Source organism: Rhinopithecus roxellana, chromosome 10 (assembly GCF_007565055.1).
Source record: "Rhinopithecus roxellana isolate Shanxi Qingling chromosome 10, ASM756505v1, whole genome shotgun sequence".
Lineage (NCBI taxonomy): Eukaryota > Metazoa > Chordata > Mammalia > Primates > Cercopithecidae > Rhinopithecus > Rhinopithecus roxellana.
Genome location: NC_044558.1, coordinates 96,955,064 through 96,972,411, shown reverse-complemented (window position 1 = coordinate 96,972,411; position 17,348 = coordinate 96,955,064). Strand labels below are relative to the sequence as shown.

General features: G+C 43.7%; 1 protein-coding gene across 1 annotated transcript in view; it reads right to left on the bottom strand.

Moving 5' to 3' along the window:
- SVOP (SV2 related protein) overlaps positions 1-17,348 on the bottom strand; it is a 108,618-nt gene that overhangs the window by 69,969 nt on the left and 21,301 nt on the right. Inside the window, exons 2-3 of the mRNA XM_010360524.2 lie at positions 6,114-6,274; positions 915-1,000 (exon numbers count right to left, since the gene is read on the bottom strand). Of these exons, the coding sequence (XP_010358826.1) occupies positions 915-1,000; positions 6,114-6,274 (247 nt within the window). The remainder of the gene's footprint in view (positions 1-914; positions 1,001-6,113; positions 6,275-17,348) is intronic.

The window sequence follows — 17,348 nt, the reverse complement described above, 5'->3', positions numbered from 1 at the left end:
AAAACCATGCATTACCATTGCAGGAACAGACAAAGAGACATTTTATATTACTTTCATGTGTTTTTTGTGTTTTAAAAAATATGGACAAGTTGCAGACGAAGTGGGAAAACGTATTTCTAAAATCTGAGAAAAAAACATTTTTATAGAGGCAGAGAGACAATGATATTTTCAGTGCAATTAAAGACTGGCTTGTCTTTGGCTTATAGGTCATTTGTTCATGTAGAATAGAATATAATTGTCAGTATAGTTAACAAGTGTGACCTTTTAATACATTAAAACAGACTCGGAATCCCCAGCAATTAAACATCATGTACCTTTATGAGACTAGACAGACTAGGACAGACGTAGAATCTAGAAGCACGCCTATGTGGCCATGGGAATTTGGTACACAATAAAGGCAACTTTTCCAATTAGTGGGGGAAATGTTGTGGTGAAATTGATGATCCATTTGGAAAAATATATATTTAGATCACCATCTCCTGCCAGTCACAAAAATTAATTTCAAGTATATTAAAGGTTTGGCTGTGCTGTTTGCCATAGCTAGGGGATTTGAATGAGGGAGCATGAGAGTCTTGAAGCAGAAGGCACATTTTTAATCTATGCCTGCTTTTCTAGGGAGAGGTCTACAGCTGACATCATAATCTCATAGTAGCCCTGAGCCCAAAGAGTTGAAAGCCACTTAATTAGCCAGAAACTTCAACTCCTCCTTGGGGACAACTGCCAAGCACACCCAGCTCTCCTCAAGCACAGACCTCGTTATCACCACTTATCATGCCACATAAATTTTGTTGACTGGAATTCAAGCAAAGGCTCCATGTGCAAAGAACTGTGTCCTTCCTTGCAGACCATGGAAACCCAGCTGAGCAGCATGGGGGTTTCTTGGAGGCTGAGCCACTACCCCCGGAAATACTTGCCCAAGCCAAGCCGGTGAGAACAGACAGCTTCCACTGAAATTTTCCAAAGCCAATGGCTTCCACCGCATCTTCCACCATGAAAGTATCTGGGAAGGAGAAAGGGAGAGGGAAGGAAGGAATCAGTGCACCTTGCAGTTGTCCTAGTGTGGGGTTTTCTGGGGTGGTCCCCAGCCAAGCTAATTAAAGGCAGCACATGCTGCTTTTAGAACTTATCCTAGGAACATATTCCAATGTGAAGTGATGTCCTACAACTGCAGCATGACTTACAGTGGGAGAAATGGAAAAATCCAGAACATCCATCAATAGGGGGTTGGCTAAATAAATTATTAAGTAGATATTATACATATATACATTATTAAATATCCACATTATGAAATATGACCCAACTGTTAACAAGAATGTGCAGATATAGAAAGATACACAAAGTATGTTGTTAATTAATGTTTAAAAACACAACAACATTGACAACAAGGTATTTAGCATGGTTCTGTTCTTGGAAATGTATGCATGTGGGTGTATATATATGCACATGTATCTATCCATAGAATATATACAAGACTTTGAATTATGGTTTAATTTGTTTGTTGTCAGAGGGAGGAAGGAAAAAATTATATGAGAATTAACTTCCTTTTACAATTTATTACTTCCATGGCCAGAAAAAAAAAATAAGTACTTTTTTGTTTGTTTTGGTTTTGTTTTGAGACGTCTTGCTCTGTTGCCCAGGCTGGAGCTCGGTGGTATAATCATAGCTCACTGCAGCCTCGATCTCCTGGGCTCAAGTCATCCTCCTGCCTCAGTCTCCCAAGTAGCTGGGACTACAAGCCCATGCCACCATGCCCAGCTAATTTTTTTCTATTTTTGTAGAGATGAGATCTCACTATGTTGCCCAGGCTGGTCTTGAACTCCTGAGCTCAAGCTATCTTCCCACGTCAGCCTCCCAAAGTGTTAGGATTACCGATGTGAGCCACCATGCCTGGCCTGAAATACTTTTGAAAGGCACAATTCCATCTGCACTCCAGTGGAAAGATGTGCACGCTATGTTGTTAAGTGAAAAGCGAAAGTTGTGGAGAGGTATGTGCCGTAGGAGCTGTCTTTGTGATAAAATGTATATACGTGTGTGTGTGCCAAGCAGGGAAAGTAAGACTAAGTGGACATCTTACAAACTGCTTACCAGTCTCATCTTTGAAAACAACACTCACTTTCCTACTTTGAGCATTTCTTTAATGTCTGAATGCTTTCCAAATAAACAGGTGTTATTTTTATGCTCAGAAAAAAACACAGATATAATTTATAAACTAATAAGTGTTTTGAAACTAAAAGACGGCCGGATGCGGTGGCTCATGCCTGTAATCCCAGCACTTTGGGAGGCTGAGGCAGGAGGATCACTTGAGACCTGGAGTTTCAGAGCAGCCTGGGCAGCATATTGAGACCCCATCTCTACTAAAAGTATTTTTAAAAAGTAGCTGTGAGTGGTGGCTCACACCTATGGTCCTAGCTACCTGGGAGGCTGAGGGAGGAGGATGGCTTGAGCCAGGAAGGTTTCAAGGTTGCAGTGAGCTGTGATCATGCCACTGCACTCCAGCCTGGGTGACAGAGGAAGATTCTGTCTCAAAAAAAAAAAAAAAAAAAAAAAAATCTAAACTAAACTAAAACACTAAACCCAATGTGCTATGCTGGATTGTATCTGGGAACAGCACAACTGCAATGACTGATGAAATCAGAATAAAGTCTGGAGCTGAGCTAATAGTAGCACACCAAAGTTAATTTTTTTAGTTTAGTTGTTAACATTAGGGGAGGCTGGGTAAAGGGTATGTGAGAACTGTCTATATTATATCTGCACTTTTTTTTGCAAAGCTAAAATAATTCCAAAATGAACAGTTAATTAAGAAATAAAAATACAGCTGGGCGCGGTGGCTGCACACTTTGGGAGGCCAAGGCGAGCAGATCACCTGACACCAGGAGTTTGAGACCATCCTGGCCAACATGGCGAAACCCCGTCTCTACTAGAAATACAAAAATTAGCCAGGTGTGGTGGCGCATGCCTGTAGTCTCAGCTACTCAGGAGGCTGAGGCAGGAGAATCACTTGAACCCAGGAGGCGGAGGTTACAGTGAGCTGAGACTGCACCACTGCACTTCAGCCTGGGTGACAGAGTGAGTTTCCATCTGAAAAAAATAAAAATACTAAAGGAGGATGCTTGGGTGGCCCCATGGGTGACCTCCAAGGATCTCATCAGCCCCTGCTGGGAGGTGTCATTTTTTTGGAATTTCAACCATGGGCCTTGTATGTCAATCATAATTTTCTCCAGAAGTGTGAGCTGGTGTTGATCACATTAGCAGGTTGTGGTTTCCTCCAGCAAAATATATCATCCATAAGAAGAACAGTAGTAACACTATTGTGGGGCATTTACTGAGTGCTCACTATCTGCAAGGCACTGTGCCAAAAGCTAGATGTGCATTATTTCACTTAATCCCCATCACAATCCTATGAGTTAAGGCCTAGTATTAGCCCCATTTTACAGAGGAGGACATGGATTTGCCCTGTGTTTCACAGAGTTGGGAGTAGAGCCCAGATCAGACTGAGAGTAAAGCCTCAGCTTCCCTCCATCCCCTGTTATTGCCACGTTATCTCTGCCAACAATAGGCTGTGCGTTCACGTCATTAGTCCTCTCTTAGATTTGGAATCTGAGGCTTTTCAGGAATGCATGGAATGTTTTCATTCATCAACATCAAGAAGCAAGGGAAGCTGGAGACCAGGTCCCACAGCACTACCTCAGAGGCAGCACAAGGTCATGGGTAAGAATGTGGGCTCTGAGGCCGGATTGCCTGGGCGTAAATCCAAATTCGCTAATTCCTAGCTGTATAACCCTCAGCAAGATACTTAACCCTTCTGTGCTTCAGTTTCCTCACCTGCAAAATGGGGAAGATGTTGGTAATAGATCCAATTGGAACTGTTGTGAGGATTAAATGGATAAAACATGTAAACTGGTTAGAGCAGTGCCTGGCAAAGAGTAAATCCTCAGCCAATGTTAGCTGCTCCCATACCATCATCAGTGTCACCATTACCATCGCACTATCATCATAACCAACATCACCACCACTGTCATTACACTGTCATCCCCACCATCATCACTATCACCGTCTTCACTATCAGCATCACCACCACTATCATCACCACCACGGCCATCATCTTCATCATCACCACCACCACCATCATCATCTTCAGCATCACCACCATCATCATCACCACCATCATCATCACTATCATCATCATCACCATCATAACCACCATATTCATCATCATCATCACTATCATCACCATCAGCATCATAACCCCATCTTCATCATCGTCACTATCATCACCATCAGCATCATAACCCCATCTTCATCATCATCACTATCACTATCATCATCATTAGCATTGCCAACCTTATCATCACCATCTTCATCATTATCATCATCATCATGATCACCATCATCATCACCATAATCATCACTATCACCATCATCACTATCACCATCATTATCACCACAACTATCATCATCACCACCACTATCATCACCGTCATCACCACCATTGCCATCATCTTCATTATCATCATCACCACCATCATGATCATCATCACCACCATCATCATCACCATCATAACCCCATCTTCATCATCATCATCACTATCATCATCACCATCATAACCACCATCTCCATCATCATCATCACTATCATCGCCATCATAACCCCATCTTCATCATCATCATCACTATCATCATCATCACCATCATAACCACTATCTTCATCATCATCACTATCATCATCATCAGCATCATAACCCCATCTTCATCATCATCATCACTGTCATCATCATCACATCATAATCCCATCTTCATCATCATCACTATCATCATCATCAGCATGATAACCACCATATTCATCATCATCATCACTATCATCACCATCAGCATCATAACCCCATCTTCATCATCATCATCACTATCACTATCATCATCATTAGCATTGCCAACCTTATCATCACCGTCTTCATCATTATCATCATCATCATGATCACCATCATCATCACCATAATCATCACTATCACCATCATTATCACCACAACCATCATCATCACCACCACTATCATCACCATCATCACCACCATTGCCATCATCTTCATTATCATCACCACCATCATTATCATCTTCATCATCACCATCATCACTACCATCATCATCATCACCACCATCATCATCACCATCATAACCCCATCTTCATCATCATCATCACTATCATCATCACCATCATAACCACCATCTTCATCATCATCACTATCATCATCAGCATCATAACCCCATCTTCATCATCATCATCACTATCATCACCATCATAATCCCATCTTCATCGTCATCATCACTATCATCACCATCACCATCATCATCACCATCATAACCACCATCTTCATCATCATCATCACTATCATCATCATCACCATCATAATCCCATCTTCATCATCATCATCACTATCATCACCATCACCATCATAACCACCATCTTCATCATCATCATCACTATCATCATCACTATTGCCAACCTTATCATCACCATCTTCATCACTATCATCATAATCATCACCATGATCACCATCAGCAGCATCATCACCATAATCATCACTATCACCATAATTATCACCACAATCATTATCATCACCACCGCTATCATCACCATCATCACCACCACCACCATCATTTTCATCATCATTACCATCATCTACACCATCTTCATCATCATCATTATCATCACCATTGCCATCCTTATCATCACCATCTTCATCACTATGATCATCACCATCACCATAATCATCACCATCATCACCATCATCATCACTATCATCACATTACTATCATGATCATCACCATCATGATCATCACCACCATCATCATCATTACCATCATCATCTTTGTCATCATCATCATCATTGTTACTGCCATCCTCAGCCAAGGGATGTACAATGATGCTGACTGGCAGGGATTGTGATGTAACCTTGCCTGCTGAAGTAAGCCATGTAGGCTCAGTCCCCACTTCCAGCTCCACCCCTTGGCCCTCTGGGCCCTCCCAACTGCCCCTTCACAAGAGCCCTCTGCAATTGCCTGCTGGGGAGGCAACCTTGACAGTGGCTCAGGCTGATTCCCCAACTGCAGGGCCCTCTCACCATCAGTGGGATTGGCAAACTCCTTGGGCACAGCTGCCCCATCATCCAGCTCCACAGCCTCTAGGCCCATGCGGACCCCTTCAATCTGGACTTCATGCTCTCCTGAAGCCGTGTCGTCCTCTGACCTTGCACTCTCACCTGTGCGACGGAATTTCACAACCCTAGAGAACAGAACAAATCTGGTCAAGATGGCTAAAGCTTCCCCCAAATGGCCTTGCTGCACAGTTCTAGTGACCAAGACAGGTGAAAGACTTCTTCTCATGGTTTGGAGAGTTGACGAATGGGGGTTAGCATTTCTGTTGAATTGGACTGGGGTTGGGGAGAGTGATAACTTCAAGAGTTATAATGTCAAGACTGCCATGTACAGTTGAGCAGATTGGGCACTGCCCAATTTCAGGGTTTCCTATTCACGTAGTAGGTTGTGATTGAGGATATCTTTGTTTTAGGCCAGAATACTGTTTGTGAGTACATCTGTTTCAGATTTTAGACTCATCTGTCTAGATCTAACATTTTGGTCATCTAAAGGTCATATTAGGCCCACAAAAAGTTGCTCACACCATATTTCTAAAAGTTTAAAGAGGATGCCATTTTTTAGAATAGAGACAAGGTTTCACTATGTTGCCCAGACTGGTCTAAAACTCCTGAGCTCAAGTGATCCTCCCTCCTCAGCCTACCAAAGTGCTGGGATTGCAGGTGCGAGCTACCACGCTTGGTGCCAAAATTTTTAAATTGGGAAAATTCACATAAAAAGCCAGAATCCCAATGTCTCTTGGAAAAAGTAGAATATCTCGCTGTCTGAAGCCCACATTCCTGCACTGGAATTGTGCTAGGTCTGGGCAGTGGTGGCCCCTGGCCCACCCTGTCCCCAATTTTAGATGGGTCATGCACTCCACAGTTGACCACTGTCTCCTCTTCTCTAGATTATCTCCAGCCCTAAGGGTCTTTTGCTAGTTATCCTTGCACTTGCTCTGTGTTCCTCTTACTTGGCTCATGGCCCCATTTGTCAGGCCCTGTAGGCATTTGAGTTTGAGACCCCATGGGTCCCACTCTCATGCAATATGTTCCTTCAAACTATGCTGTTGCTTGTTCCTCTCTAGGAAGCTTTGATTCTCTGGGAAGTCGTTTCTTCTTCTGGAACTCAGGGGCAAAATTACCTGTCTCCTTCCAACTTTGTCACTCTCAAACACAAAACTCCTGCTGTCTGCCAGCCCTAGGGTGGGTTTTGGGGTTATAGCACTGACAAGACAGATGTGTTCTGACCTGTTTCTCAAGGGGATAGTGATACCGAATGTGCAAGTCCTTTCTATCACGGCTTTGAGTCCTTACAGACTTTTTGAAGAAAGTTTGGGGTGCTGAGTACTGTGGATCATGCCTGTAATCCCAGCACTTTGGGAGGCTGAGGTGGGAGGATTGCTTGAGCACAGGAGTTCAAGACCAGCCTGGGCAACATAGTGAGATGCCGTCTTTACAAAAAGTAAAAAACTTAGCTGGACATGGTGGTGTGTGCCTGTGGTCCCAGCTACTTGGGAGGCTGAGGTGGGAGGATCGCTTGAGCCCAGAAGGTTGAGGCTACAGTGAGCCGTGATCATACCACTGCAATCCAGCCTGGGCAACAGAGAGAGAGACCCTATCTGAAAAATAAAAAGAAAGAAACAAAGGAAAGAAAGAAAGAGAGAGAGAAAGAAAAAGGAAGAAAGAAAAAGAAAGAGAGAGAAAGAAAGAAAAATAGGAAGGAAGCAAGGAAGGAAGGAAGGAAAAAATAAAAGGAAAAGGAAAATAAAAAAGTCTGGCTGGGCATGTTCACTCACGCCTATAATCTCTACACTTTGGGAGGCTAAGGCAAAAGGGTCACTTGAGTCCTGTAGTTCGAGACAAGCCTGAGTGACATGGCAAAACCCCATCTCTACAAAAAAATACAAAAATTAGCCAGGCATGGTGGTGTGCACCTGTGGTCCCAGCTACTTGGGAGGCTGAGGTGGGAGGATTGCTTGAGCCCAGGAGGTGGAGGTTGCAGTGAGCCAAGATTGCGCCACTCCCTCCAGCCTGGGTGACAGAGCAAGATCCTGGGTTTTTTTTAATTGTTTAAAAAAAAAGAAAGAAAGAAAAAGAAAAAAGTCTGGAGTTACATGGGGCATGAATAACAGAGGTAGTATATGAGCAGATGGAGTACACATTTGATCCATGTTTTTAAAACGTAAATAAAGAGAAATATTTAAGTTCAAAATACTGCTATTATTAACGATTGCATCATTCCATGTATTTCACCAAAGAATAACTGTTGCGCTGGCATAGAAAGGGTAAATCTCTAGATTTCAGAAGCACAGGGAACATGCCCTGCTTGTGAAGTTCTAGAAGAGAAAAGACAGATCAAATCACAGTAATTCTGTAAACTCCTGAAACTCCACTCCTTGGCAAGGCTGGGCTTGGAAAACCTGAGCTGTCGGGCTCGTCTTGGCTGGAAATGCAGGGCCCAGCACAGGGCTGGCAGACAGACTGGCGGGTTTGAAGCTTGGTGCTAACATTTCACCCCATCTACCAGTCACCTCTAATAGAATCAAGTTTGTGCTCTGTGCAAGTTCCAGCTGTTTTCTGTGCACTCGATCTGCATAGCACCTCTCTGAAGTTCATATTATTATCACCATTTTACAGACAAGAACACTGAGGCCCCAGAACTCACATGGTTTGCCCACAGTCCCATAACTAAACAGGCATGGAGCTAGGATTCTACCGCAGTTTCATCTGGCTTAAAACATTGTATTCCTGGCCAGTGAGAGGGTAATATCTCTTCAAACTCTTCCATTGCTTCCCATTTACTCTATTTTTTTATAAAGATATTTTATTTTGAGATATTTCGAGCATATAAAATTACACACGTAACAATGAGTGAAATCTTTGTTTCTGCTGTTTAACTAAAGGATTAGACATGTGAAATCGCCAACATTTGTCCCTAGTTCAGTTGAAGCCACCCTGTCTCCATCACTCACATCTTCACAAGTATTTCACATTTAAAAATAGGCAAAGGACTTCAATAGACATTTCTCCAAAGAAGACAGGCAAAGGGCCAATAGGCACGTAATAAGTTGCTCCATATTAGGGAAATGCAAATCAAAATCACAACGAGATACCATAAGATACAGGTTCTCACTCTGTCACCAATGCTCTTCTTTGATGGTGGTGGGGGGGCTTTATAGGCATCATTATTCGATTTAATCCTCACAGTAACCTTGAGAGGTGGAGACTATTATTATCCCCACTGGATAAGACAAACAAATAGTCACTCTGAGCCTCAGTTTACCTCTTCTATACATTGGTGTAATAATTGTGCCATAAGTGAGGTGTCCTAGAAGAAAATCATGAAACAGATTCTTTTTTTATCGTGGTAAAATATACATGCCATAAAATTTGCCATTTTAACCATTTTAAGTGTACAGTTCAGTGACATTAAGTTTCACCTGAAACTCTGTCCCCATAGAAATCAATGCTCCATTTTCCCCTACTCAGCCCCTGACAAGCACCCTTCTACTTTCTGTCTCTATGAATTTGACTCCTCTAGGGATCTCAGATAAGCGAAATCATACAGTATTTTTCCTTTTGTGTCTGGCTTATTTCCCTTAGCATAATGTCTTCAAGGCACATCCATGTTGCAGCACATTGCAGAACTTCTCTCCTTTTTAAGGCTGAATAATATTTCATTGTGTGGACAGATCACATTTTGCTGATCCATTCATCTGTTGATGGACACAAGTTGTTTCCATGTTTTGGTTATTGTGAATAACGCTGTAATGAACATGAGTATATAAATATCTATTTGAGTTCCCGCTTTCACTTATTTTAGATATAGACCCATAAGTGGAATTACTGGATAAAAGAGTTATTCTATGTTTAATTTTTTGAGGAATTGCCAGAACGTCTTCCACTGTGCCTGCACCATTTTGTATTCTCACCAGCAAAGCACAAAGATTCCAATTTCTCCACATCCTTGCCAATACTTGTTATTTTCCATTTGTTTGATAACAGCCATCCTAATGGGTGTGAGATGGTATCTCATTTGGTATCTCATTGTGATTTTGATTTGCATATTCCTAATATCGAGCAACTTGTTATGTGCTTATTGGCCCTTTGTTTGTCTTCTTTGGAGAAATGTCTATTGAAGTCCTTTGCGTATTTTAAAATTGGATTGTTTAACTTTTTGTTGTTGAGTTGTGCTTCTTTCTATACTCTGGATACAGATCCCTTATCAGACATATGATTTGCAAACAATTTCTCCCATTCATTAGATTGCCTTTTTACTCTATTGATTGTGATCGTTGAATGTACCAAAGTTTGAAAAAAAAAATTTTAATACAGGATCTCATTCTGTCATCCAGGCTGGAGTGCAGTGGCGTGATCATGGCTCACTGCGGCCTCGACCTCCTGGGCTCAGGTGATCCTCCCACCTCAGCCTTCTGAGTAGTTGGGACTACAGGTGCACACCCGCCGTGCCTGACTAATTTTTGTTTTGGATGTTTTTGGGTTTTTTGTTTGTTTGTTTGTGTTTTTTTGTAGAGATGAGATTTCACCATGTTGGCCAGGCTGATCTTGAACTCCCAAGTTAAAGCAATCCATCCACCTTTGCCTCCCAACGTGCTGGGATTACAGGTGTGAGCCACCATGCCAGGCTGAAAGTTTTAAATTTTGAGGTAGCCCAATATATCTACTTTTATTTTTATTATCTGTTCTTTTGGTGTCATATCCATGAAATTATTGCCAAATCCAATATCATAAGGCTTTTCTTCTATACTTTCTTCTAAACTTTTATGGGTTTAGGTCTTTGATCCATTTTGAGTTAACTTTTGTATATGGTGTTAGGTAAGAATCCAACTTCATTCTTTCACATACGGACATCCAGTGTTCCTAATACCATCTGTTTAAAAGACTGTCCTTTCCCCCACTGAGTGATCTTGGCACCATTTTGAAAATCATTTAATCAAATCATATGATTCGAGAATTTATTTCTGAGCTCTGGATTCTATTCCATTGATCTGCGTGTCTATCCTTAAGTCACACCTAAATAAGTTGTAGTAAGTTTTGAAATCGGAAAGTATGAGAGAACTTCAATTTCATTCTCATTTTTCAAGATCACTTTAGTCATTCAGTGAACCTTAAGAGATTCTATATGAATCTTCAGGTAGATTTCTCTTTCTTCCTTTCTTTTTGTCTTTCTTTCTTTTTTTCTTTTCTTTCTTTCACATCTCACTGTGATGCCCAGGCTGGAGAGCAATGGCACGATCTTGGGTTACTGCAGCCTCTGCTTCCCAGGTTCAAGTGATTCTCCTCCCTCAGCCTCCTGAGTAGCTGGGACTACAGGCATATGCCACCACACCCAGCTAATTTTTGTATTTTTAGTAAACATGGAGTTTCACCATATTGGCCAGACTGCTCTCGAATTCCTGACCTCAAGTGATCGGCCTGCCTTAGCCTCCCAAAGTGCTGGAATTGCAAGCAAGAGCCACTGTGCCCACCCTCCTTTTCTTCTTTTGAGACAATGTCTTGCTCTGTCACCCAGATTAGAGTGTAGTGACACTATCATAGCTCCCCACAGCCTCAAACTCCTGGATTCAAGTGATCCTCCTGCCTCAGCCTCCTGAGCAGCTGGGACTACAGGCATGCACCACCACACCCAGCTTTTTGTTAGTTTGTTTCGTATAGACAGGGATCTCATTGTATTGGTCAGGCTGGTCTCAATCTCTTGGCCTCAAGCGATCCTCCCGCCTTGGCCTCCCAAAGTGCTGGGATTAGGATTTTTCTGTTTCTGCAAAACAATGAGATGGGGATGTTTGTGCAAGCGATTTACTAAGGAAATACTCTCAGAGAAACCCACTGGGAAGCAGGAGGAGGCAGGAGGAAGCTAAGAAAAGATGTAGTTCCTGCTAAGGTCTGGCCTCAGCCTGACCACACAGGGAGCTCTGGAGTGTGACTCATACCACCGAGAAGGTCCCACCTGGGGATGTGAGGGCTGGGTTGTTACACCCTCATATCAGTCAGTCCTTGGCTACGCCACCCCCAGCAGTGGAGGGCATAATCTCCCAGACAAGGTGGCTCCCCTCCACCAGGGGCAATCCAGAGGGAGCTACAGTTGTGAACCAACACTGGCAATAGCTGGGGGAGTGCCAGCCTGCTAAAGGAATCTGCAAAGGGCACCAACCGTATCTGCTACAAAGAAGCTCCTGCAGAGTTATTACACAAATTAATTGTAAAGTACAAGACCAATGTGAGGGATTCATCATTGAATTCCCCTTCCTCGAACTCCTTGGATAATAGCCCTCAAACCATGCAACTAGTTATTGAGCATTTGCTATAAGCCAAGAGCTATGCAAAGCCCTTTATATTATCTCCTGCTACCTTAACAATCAGCTTATGAATTAGGTACGGTTATTAGACCATTTTATAGACGAGGAAGTGGTTGCTCAGGTTATGGCAGTTGGCCTAGGTCACACAGTTGGAAGAAGCTGAGGCTTCAGTTTGGTGGTCATTGGTAAGAGCGCCTTCAGTCCTAGTCACTGGGTGTCAAGTCAGTGCCTCTCCCAGGCATTCATCTATCTCAGGAACGAGGGCAAGGTCTAAACTGAGCTGGCTTGTGTGGGCAGGCTTGTCAGAGAGTGGAAAACGGTGTGTGTTCTGGAGCAAGAATCAAAAGGCACAGCTCCACTCCAGCCTGGTTGACAGCTCTTTGGACTGTCACTTGATTCCAGGGGTTCTTGAACTGGATGCAGTCTCAGAACTTCCACGGGGCTAGTCACAACATGGACGGCTGGGCCCTGCCCCCAGAAGGTCTGATTCAGGAGGTGTGACCTGGGGCCAAACCATTACACTTGGAGTGCATTCCCAGGTGCTGCTGACATCACTGATCTGGGGACTGTTCTTCTCGTGCATCAGAGGCAGGCAAGCGATTCTGCTGTTCCCCTGCCCCCAACCCCATCATGAAGGAGATGCACTGAGGGACTAAGCACCAAGGAGTCCCCACTCTCTTGTTGGCTGAGCTGGGTGTCTATAGCTCACCCTCCTCCCCCGAGAGGCCTGTGACACAGGACTCAGGCAAACACCCTGCCATCTGGAGCTGGGGCATCCCTTGCAGCTGGAAGGCAGGTGTCACTTAGGAGCAAAGGCTTGGCAACAGACTGCCTTAGGCCTGGATATCTGGTCAGAAGGTGGGACCAGGACATCTCTTAAGCAGTACTTGCCAGGCAAGGACACTGTTTTATTCAAAATAGGTATTTAAGAGGTCTGCATGGTGGCTCACGCCTCACATCCCATTACTTTAGGAGTCCAGGGCAGGAGGATTGCTTGAGACCAGGAGTTTAAGACCAGGCTGGGCAACACAGCAAGACCCCATCTCGGGTTTTGTTTGTTTGTTTTGAGACAGAATCTTGCTCTGTCACCGAGGCTGGAGTGCAGTGGCAAGATCTTGGCTCACAGCAACCTCTGCCTCCCAAGTTCAAGCAATTCTTGTGCCTCACCCTCCTGAGTAGCTGGGATTATAGGCATGTGCCACCACACCTGGCTAATTTTTGTATTTTCAGTAGAGACAGACTTTCTCCGTGTTGGCCAGGCTGGTCTCAAACTCCTGACTACAAGTGATCCACCTGCCTTGGCCTCCCAAAGTGCTGGAATTACAGGCGTGAGCCATCATCCCTAGCCTGTAAGACCTATCTCTACAAAAAAAAAAAAAAAAAAGATTAGCCAGGCATGGTAGCACATACCTGTGGTCTTGGCTACTCAAGAGGCTGAGGCAAGAGGATCTCTTGAGCCCAGGAGGTTGAGGCTACAGTGAGCTATGATTGCACCACTGCACCCTAGCCTGGACAACAGAGTGAGATCCTGATTCTAAAGAAATAAAGAAGTAAACCAAAGTAGGTATTTAGTTCCGGTAACTTCTCAGGGATACTGATAGAGATTATGGGGTGCTTTAAAGCCAGCTGTGTGCCTATAAACTGGTTCTCAAATAGCCTCCCCCAACAATATTGATTTGTAGCATTTGCCAATATCTGTGTCCTAGATACTCCCACAATGGCTTGTTTCAGCCTGTCAGTGATTAAATAACAGGCTCCCCAAATTCTTGCATATTTAACAATCCATCTGCTCTCTAGAACTGGTACCATCAGGCTGTAGCACATCACTGTTAAAAAAAAAAAAAAAGAAAAAAGAAAAGTCCTCAGGGGTGCAGTGGCTGACACCTGTAATCCCAGCACGTTAGGAGGCCGAGGCAAGAGGATCACTTGAGTACAGGGCTTCAAGACCAGCCTGGGCAAAATAGAGAGACCCCATCTCTACAAATAATTTAAAAATTAGCCAGATACAGTGGTGTGTGCCTGTAGTCCTAGCTACTCAGGAGGCGGAGGTGGGAGGATCACTTGATCCTGAAAGGTCGAGGCTGCAGTGAGCTATGATTGCACCACTGCACTCCAGCCTGGGCAACAGAAAGAGACACTGCCTCTAAAACACAAAACAAACGAATAAACAGAAACCTCCTGAAACTACTGACACATGCTACATTACAGCTAAACCTCAAAAATATTACACTGAGCAAAGAAGCTAGTCACAAAAGTTCACATAGATATGAGTCCACTTAAATGCAGTGTCCAGAATTCATGGAGACAGAAAGCAGATTAGTGGCTGCCAGGGATTGGGGGATTGCCAGGGAATGGGGAGTCACAGATTAATGGGTGGGGAGTCTCCTTTTGGGGACTAGATAGAGATGAAGGTTGTGTAACCTTGTAAAATTGCACGCTTTAATTGATGGTTAAGATGGAAAAAAAATAAAAAATAAATAAAATGGTCAAAATAGAGCCAGGCATGTGGGGGTGGGGGGTTGGGTGGCACATGTGTCTGTAATCCTAGCTAGGTGGATGGCCTGAAGCAAGAGAACTGCTTGAGGCCAGGACTTCAAGACCAGCTTGGGTAATATAGCAAGACCCCCTCTTTTATTTTTTTGAGACGGAGTCGCACTCCATCACCCAAGCTCCCTGCAACCTCTGCAATTCTCCAGCCTCAGGCTCCCAAGGAGCTGGGATTACAGGTGCGCACCACCACCCCCGGCTAACTTTTGCGCTTTTAGTAGAGACAGGGTTTTACCATGTTGGCCAGGCTGGTCCTAAACTCCTGACCTCAGGTGATCCACCCACCTCGTACCCCCAAAGTGCAGGTATTACAGATGTAAGCCATGGTGCCCGGCTGCAAGACCCCATTTCGCAGGGGAAAAAAAGGTTAAAATGGTAGTTTATGTTATGTGCATTTTGCCACCAAAAAAAAAAAAAAAATCCTTAACTCTTAGCACTGCTATGGATGTTATTGGAATCCCTTATCCAAGAAATATTGAATGGGCACCTGCTTTGTGCCAGGCCCAAAGGTGCTGCTGGGATCACGAAGGTCATCAGACTTCAACGCCTTTCTGCAGTGCCCATAGTCTACCAGGAGGAGATAAGAATTTTAAAAACAAAAATAGTGATTACATATGGACATCACTATATAGATGGTTTGCACATTGTAAGAAATGCTGCAAATAAAATAAACTGGGTGCTGAGAAAGGCTCATGGTGGGAGTGACATTTCACATCTGGAACCCACTCAATGAGGGGTGGTGTGAAATGGGCTACAGAAAGGAAACTACAAATGAGTAGGACCCCCAGTCCCGAAGAAGCAACCCCAAAATCAAAAACGTAAACAGTCCCCTAAGGTATTCACAGAAGATGGACACATAGAGAAATATCCCAGGAAGGAAGGACATGAATGTTTGCGTGCACTCTCAATTCATCTTCAGGGATGAAGGCAAGGTCAATGGATCAGCACCCTTGACTCTGAGGACATCACAGAAAGAAATCGCTGTGTGGCCTGATCATCCTCCTTGAATATTCCTTTTGTCACATCTTCTCCGCAAGGACCATCCACGGCTCCCTGCTTCCTTCTGTGGACTAATAGCGACCACTGCAGCCTTTTGGAAGGTAATTTGTGATATCTTTCACAATGTTTAAATGTCTTGTGCTGCCACCAGCTTTGTTCTGCTGGCAATTCATTACAGGGATGGAAACAAGTAGACAATGACTTACAATACCGATAATGGCTGATACGGGGCCAGGCACAGCAGCTCAGGTCTATAATCCCAGCACTTTGGGAGGCCGAGGCGGGCAGATCATTTGAGGTCAGGAATTTCAAACCAGCTTGGCCAACATAGTGAAACCTCGTCTTTACTAAAAATACAAAAATTAGCTGGGCATGGTGGCGGGCACCTGTAATCCCAGCTACTCAGGAGGCTGAGGCAGGAGAATCGCCTCAGTGAGGCGATTCACTGCAACAGAGGTTGCAGTGAGCTGAGATCACACCACTGCACTCCAGGCTGGGTGACATGGAGAACTCTGTCAAAAAAATAATAAGAATAAAGAACAGCTGATATGGACTGTTAGTTTGCCATGTGTCTGGTGCAGAGTTCAGTGCCTTGTGGATTATCTTATTTAATATGCACTTTCACTATCCCTATTTTACAAATAAGGACACTTAAGTGCAGAGGGGCTGCAGGCTTGCCCAAGGTCACACAGTAAGTGGCTAAGCCAGGCTTTGGCAAAGTCATCTGCCTTCAGTGTCTCCAGTCCCAGCCCCCCGCTATAGTCCCTTCTGCTGCTAGCATGCTGTTTGCAGCTTTGAGTGTGATAATAGAACACTAGAAATGATCACTGGGACAGGGGTGATTAAATGGATATAGCGCATCCACTTTTTAAATGTTTTTACAGCCGTGCACGGTGGCTCATGCCTGTAATCTCAGCACTTCGGGAGGCCAAGGCGAGAGAATTGCTTGATCAATCCCAGGAGTTCACGACTAGCCTGGGCAACATAATGAGACCCTCATCACAACAAAAAAATTTTTTTAAATTAGCTGGGCATGGTGGTGCATGTCTGTGGTCCCAGCTACTCGGGAGGCTGAGGTGGGAGGATTATTTGAGCCTGGGAGGTCAAAGCTGCAGTGAGCCACAATCACACCATAGCACTCCAGCCTGGGCAACAGAGCTAGACCCTGTCTCAAAGAAAATCAAAAATAAATCATTAAAAACGTTAGAACTTAAAGTATAATTTAAAAAATAAATAAATAAATAAAAAATGTTAAAAATGTTTAAGTTGGCCTGTATCAAAATAACTAAAAGGCAGAAACAACCAGCCAAAAGGCACAAACATCCAATAGATAAATGCATAAACAAAATGTGAACAATAC